This window comes from Alnus glutinosa, chromosome 4, assembly GCF_958979055.1.
Source record: "Alnus glutinosa chromosome 4, dhAlnGlut1.1, whole genome shotgun sequence".
In the NCBI taxonomy this organism is placed as follows: domain Eukaryota; kingdom Viridiplantae; phylum Streptophyta; class Magnoliopsida; order Fagales; family Betulaceae; genus Alnus; species Alnus glutinosa.
In genome coordinates this window covers 6,743,686-6,749,498 of record NC_084889.1, presented here as the reverse complement: position 1 = coordinate 6,749,498, position 5,813 = coordinate 6,743,686, and the positions used below count along the sequence as shown (strand labels likewise).

The following is a 5,813-nucleotide window of genomic DNA, read 5'->3' as shown; positions in this document are numbered from 1 at the left end:
GACCTATTAGCTTGTGTAATGTGTTGTATAAATTGATTTCTAAAGTTTTAGCTAATAGGTTAAAGCTTATTCTTCCCCAAATTATTTCTTCGAAGCAAAGTGCTTTTGTTTCGAGTCGTTTGATCACTGATAATGTCCTTGTAGCCTTTGAGACTCTCCATACTATGGCTACTAGATTATCGGGGAAGGAAGGGTTTATGGCTTTAAAACTTGACATGAATAAAGCCTACGATAGGATGGAGTGGGCTTTTTTGGAATCTATGCTTCGAAAGCTTGGTTTTGCAGATCGGTGGATCAATCTTTTGATGATGTGTGTCCGGACTGTGACTTACTCTATTCTCATCAACGGTAGGCCTTATGGGAGGATTGTTCCCTCTCGCGGTTTGAGGCAAGGCGATCCATTATCCCCCCACTTGTTTATCCTTTGTGCTGAGGCCCTTAGCTCTTTAATTCGTAACTCTGAACGGGTTGGAGGGATTACAGGAGTCCCAATTTCCCGGGGAGGAACTCGGATTCATCATTTATTTTTCGCTGATGACAGTCTTTTATTCTGTAAAGCTAATTTGAGAGAATGGAGACATATTGAAGAAATTTTAGACCTTTACGAATTGGCTTCAGGTCAGAAAATCAACAGGGAAAAGACCTTCATTTTCTTTAGTAAAAATACTACTCCAGAGGCTAAAGGGGAGATTTTGTCAGTGGCAGGGGCTGATCATGTTCAGCATTTTGAGCGGTATCTAGGCCTTCCGGCTTTAATTGGGCGGTCTAGGGTTTCTTCCTTTAACTACATCAAAGGACGAATTTGGGCTAAGCTAAATGGTTGGAAGGAGAAATTTCTTACGCATGCAGGGAAGGAAATTTTGTTGAAGGCAGTGATTCAAGCGATCCCGACGTACACGATGAGTGTCTTTCGCCTCCCAAAAACTTTAACCAGAGAGATCAATTCAATGATGGGTAAATTTTGGTGGAGCTTCAAGGAAAATATTGATAAAATTTCATGGATGTCATGGAAAAGGCTGGGTCGAAGTAAGGACGTTGGAGGTTTGGGCTACAGAGATCTTGAATGCTTCAATATGGCCATGTTAGCTAAACAATGCTGGAGATTATTGAAGTGGCCTGACTTCTTGGCAGCACGTGTTATGTGTGAAAAATACTATCATGGTGTGGATTTTATGGGTTCCAATTTAGGAAAGAAGCCCTCTTTTGCTTGGAGGAGTATTTGGCAAGCAAAATCCCTTCTTCAAGAAGGTCTCATGTGGAGGGTGGGGAATGGCTCTAGGATTAAATTGTGGGATGATAAGTGGATTCCAGCTACTCCCCATAAAGTTCTAGACCCCGTTCGGATCCTTTCAAGGGATGCTAGAGTAGCAAATATTATCAATCAGGAAGCCAACTAGTGGGACATACCCCTTATTGAACAAATTTTTTCAGGGGAGACCGTGGAGAAGATTTGCAATATCCCTATTAGCCCTCGAACTCAGGAGGACAAATTAATCTGGGCAGGGACTAACAATGGCAGTTTTTCGGTTCGTAGTGCCTATCATCTCGAAGTTGAGCGGAGGAATCGGGATAATTGGAGTACTTCAACTTTGCCTTCTGCTGTTCCCATCTGGCGTCGTTTATGGAAACTAAACTTTCCCCGTTATATCTTGTTATTTCTATGGAGGGCATGTAATGATATTCTTCCTACAAAAAACAACATCTATAAAAGAAAGGTGGTTACTGACCAGTTATGCCCGATGTGCGGCTCTGAGGCCGAATCCAACGGCCATGTTCTCTGGCGGTGTGACTCTGCTCGGGCGGTGGGGGGTAGTTTCGGGGGACCCATACAAAAGAGCTCGGTGGAGGCGGAAGATTTCTTCGAAATTTTCGCCTACCTCTGTGCTAGATTGGAGGATGAGGATTTGGAGCTTTTTGCCACTATCTCCCATAAAATTTGGTCCCGACGTAACAGGGTGGTTTTTGGGGGTGCAGTGTTGCCTCCTACCATTCTGATAAAAGAAGCTACAGGTTTTATTGGGGAATTTAGGAAATCTCAAGAAGCTACTGCAGTTCCAAGGTATAGGGGTCAGAGCTCTCAAGGTAGGTGGATCAAACCAGCGGTGAATAACATTAAAATCAACTGGGATGCGGCTTTGGATAGCCGGAAGAAGATCATGGGTATGGGGATTGTAGCTAGGGATTGTCGTGGGGTAGTGAAAGCAGCCATGTGTGATGTCATCCCTTATATCAGGGATTCAACTATAGCGGAAGCCATTGGAGCCCGTCGAGCAGTGCAATTTGGGTGCAACATGGGGTTCGACTCGATTGAGCTAGAGGGTGATGCTCGTGAGATCATCTTGGCCTTTGGGAATTCCGTGGAGTCTGATAGCATATATGGGAATATGGTGTTGGAGACAAGGCAGATGTTGGAGAATCTCTCACGTGAGGCGAGATGGGAATATGGCTGCTCACTTACTGGCTAAGTTTGCTGTCTCTCACCTGTCCTAGTGTGTGTGGTTTAATTCTTGTCCCAGTGTGTTGGTGAATGTTGTTAATGCGGACCTTTTTTAATGGAAATCAAAAGTTTCCTCTCAAAAAAAAAAAAAAAAAAGTACAGCATATATGCTGTGAAAAAAGTCTACAGCTAGGATGCAGACATATGAATTTGAAGCCAAAACTTACGTTGTCTACCCACATCTTGCTATTTGATAAAATTTTCCTGACTTCTCCGTCACTTCACTCTGTTACACAGCCAAACAACCTCTTCTTTCTCTCTCTCTCTCTCTCTCTCTCTCTCTACTTGTGGGAAATGTCTCTTTGCTTATGCTACCATGGGAAACCAAAAACTAAAACGTCTCAAATTCTTTGTGCATCTGGCCATGAGCTTCTATTCTTTCAGGACTTTGATTTTTTTTATTTTTTTTTTTTCTGAATCTACATAATCAAAGTGAACACAAGCAAAAATGGCGTCAAGTTTGCACCAATGGGTATCCAACCCTCTGTTTCCAGATAAAGAGGCCGTCCAAGACTCCCATGAGAGGTTAGTTTTTGTTTTGTGTATTGTTTTTATCAGTTTTTATTGTTTATGAAAGCAAAAAAGATTTCTTTTTGAAATTGTGTGGGTGAAAGAATTATTTTTTGTTATGAAGAGATGTAATTTTGCGTGAAAGAACAAAAAAATTATCCTGGAATGCCCAATCCTATAATTATTTTTTACAGAACCTACTCATTGGGATGTATTTCCCTTTTAAAGAACAAAAAAAATAAGTGTTGAATGCACAATGAATAATTATTTGGGGTAATTACATTTTCCCCCCATCAACTACCAGCCATTGTCAACATGCCCTCATGAACTGACACCTCGACCAAAAGAAAGCATCCAACTATCAACTTTACATACTTTGCCCCCCTCCGTCAGGGAATCCTGTTAACTTGGATGGAATATTCCATTTTGGGGCGTTAATTTTGGTTTAAAGATCAAAATACCCTCCAACAGTAATTAATAAAAAAATATTAAAATTAATATGTTTAAAAAAGTTGAGGGCATTTATGTCATTTTTGAATTTGAGTTAGGTATTTAAGTCTTTTTACGAATTAAATTGACGGAATGGGGCAAAGTATGTAAAGTTGGTAGTTGGATACTCTCTTTTGGTCCAGGTGTTAGTTCATGGGGGCATGTTGACAATAGCTGTTAGTTGATGGGGGAAAAATATAATTACCCCTAATTATTTTTTACAGAACCCACTCTTTCAGGTTGTTGCTTCCAAACAGATGTTTACAGAACAAAGGTTGTTTCATACAAACATAGGTTTCATACAACCATTATTAAAATCCATTTATTGATTCCCAAATACAATTAATGAAACTAAGAATTGGACATGTAGTTCTGAATTGGGCATGTACAACCATTATACTACATCCCAGATACATGTAGTGTAGCATGATTTACATGGACATGTTAAATGATTTTGAAATATGTTAGGAACAATTGTATATATGATTTTTCTAGTAAAAGCTAGAGATATCGTCAATGGCCAGTGAATTGCAGTGGATTTGATTTTAGAGATATTTCTAGATGCATATAGCTCTAGACTTCTGATGTTTTGTGATCAATTGACATAGCATCTTCTCAGTGTTTTAGCATATTCTAACAAGATTTCAAGATTCTTACACATTTATATTTATCTTTTGAATAGTTATATGGAGGATGCGAACAAGAACAATGATCAAATTCTGATTACTGATTATACGTCAAATCTTGGCATTGAGTTTGGTTCTGAACAAGAGGTATACGACTTTTATAATGAGTATGGACAAAATTATGGATTTAGTATTCATAAAGATTGGTGCAATAAAAGAAATGTAGATGGTGTGGTGACTTCAAGACAATTTCTATGTTGTAAAAAGGGATTTCAAGATGAGTGGGTGAAAGATGGTCAAAAAACGCATGAGCGAGCTGAAACAAAGACAGGTTGCCAAGCACATATGAAGATTTGACTTGATAAAAAAAAAATGAGAAATATTATATATAGAGTCTTGAGCTCAGTCATAATCATGCTCTTCATATTTCACAATGTACTCGCACGATGCCATTACAACGGAATATCTCACATGCACAAGCATTGAAAATTGATTTGGCTTATGATAGTGGTTTAAAATTGATTCGTATAAGTTTATGGGTAGGCAAGCCAGTGGGAAAGATGTTCTTAGTTACACCAAACAAGATCATAAGAATTACCTTCACAGCAAACGATAACGAGAGCTGAAATATGGTGAGTCAGGGTGTTTACTTAGATACTTTGAAAAGAAAAAGCAATAAAGTTTTTCCTTCTATTATGCATTATAGTTAGATGCTGCAAAACAGTTAACAAATATTTTTTGGGCAGATACGCAAATGATTGTTGATTATGAGTTATTTGGCAATGTAGTTTCTTTTAATATGATATACAAAACTAATAAGGAATATCGACTGCTTGCAATGTTTGTTGGGTTTAATCATCATAGAGAGGTTGTAATATTTAGGGCTGCATTTCTATACAATGAAACTATACAATCCTTCGAGTGGTTGTTTGAAACTTTCTTTGAGGCAGTGTCGAGGAAGAAACCAAATACAATCTTTACTGATCAAGATCTAGCAATGGCAAAAGCTATCTCATTGGTGATGCCTAATACTTACCATCGATTGTGTACGTGACATTTAATGCAAAATGCTTTGAAACATATTGGACATTTATTAAGAGGTAATAATGGGATTAGAAATGATCTCAATGCATGTTTTAAATTTTGGGAAGAGGAAGATGAGTTCCTTAGTGCTTGGGAAGCTATACTTCATAAGTACAATGTATGTGATAATTCTTGGCTACAACGTTTATTTGAAGTGAAAGATAAAAAGGCTAAAACATATATTAAGATGTATTTTTCTACAGGAATAACTTTGACACAATTGAGTGAAAGTTTGAACGCTGACCTAAATGATTATTTACAGTCAAATTATGATATTGTAAAGTTCTTCATACATTTTGATAGATTACTTAATAAGTGCTACAAGGAATTGATGTCAGAGTATAATTTAAGACAAAAGTTACGAAAAATTAAGATGTTATCACCAATGTTGGTACAAGTAGCAAATATTTATATTTCTAAACCATTCATGAAGTTACAAAAGCAATACGAAGAGTTCTAATGAGCTTATATCAACTGTCAAATAGCGTATTGAAAGAAACTCATCTCATGGATATATAGTGTCATTTTATGATAAGCTTCAAGATCGTAGAGTCATTGGAATTCTTGAGAACACAATATTTCATATAGTTGCAGAAAGTTTGAGAGAT

General features: G+C 37.7%; 1 protein-coding gene across 1 annotated transcript; it reads left to right on the top strand.

Moving 5' to 3' along the window:
* The first annotated feature begins 2,945 nt into the window (after window positions 1-2,945).
* On the top strand, window positions 2,946-5,176 carry LOC133866077 (protein FAR1-RELATED SEQUENCE 5-like). The gene is made up of 3 exons (XM_062302638.1): window positions 2,946-3,022; window positions 4,179-4,269; window positions 4,829-5,176. Exons 1-3 carry the CDS (start codon window positions 2,946-2,948, stop codon window positions 5,174-5,176), a joined length of 516 nt encoding a protein of 171 aa, XP_062158622.1.
* Window positions 5,177-5,813: the final 637 nt, after the last annotated feature.

What these genes read in the sequence shown, in the direction of transcription:
- LOC133866077 (XM_062302638.1), top strand. Translation starts at nt 2,946, where the DNA reads ATGGCGTCAAGTTTGCACCAATGGGTATCCAACCCTCTGTTTCCAGAT. An exon ending in GTCCAAGACTCCCATGAGAG is followed by an intron (nt 3,023 to 4,178) that starts GTTAGTTTTTGT and finishes TCTTTTGAATAG; the next exon opens with TTATATGGAGGATGCGAACA. An exon ending in AGTTTGGTTCTGAACAAGAG is followed by an intron (nt 4,270 to 4,828) that starts GTATACGACTTT and finishes TATGCATTATAG; the next exon opens with TTAGATGCTGCAAAACAGTT.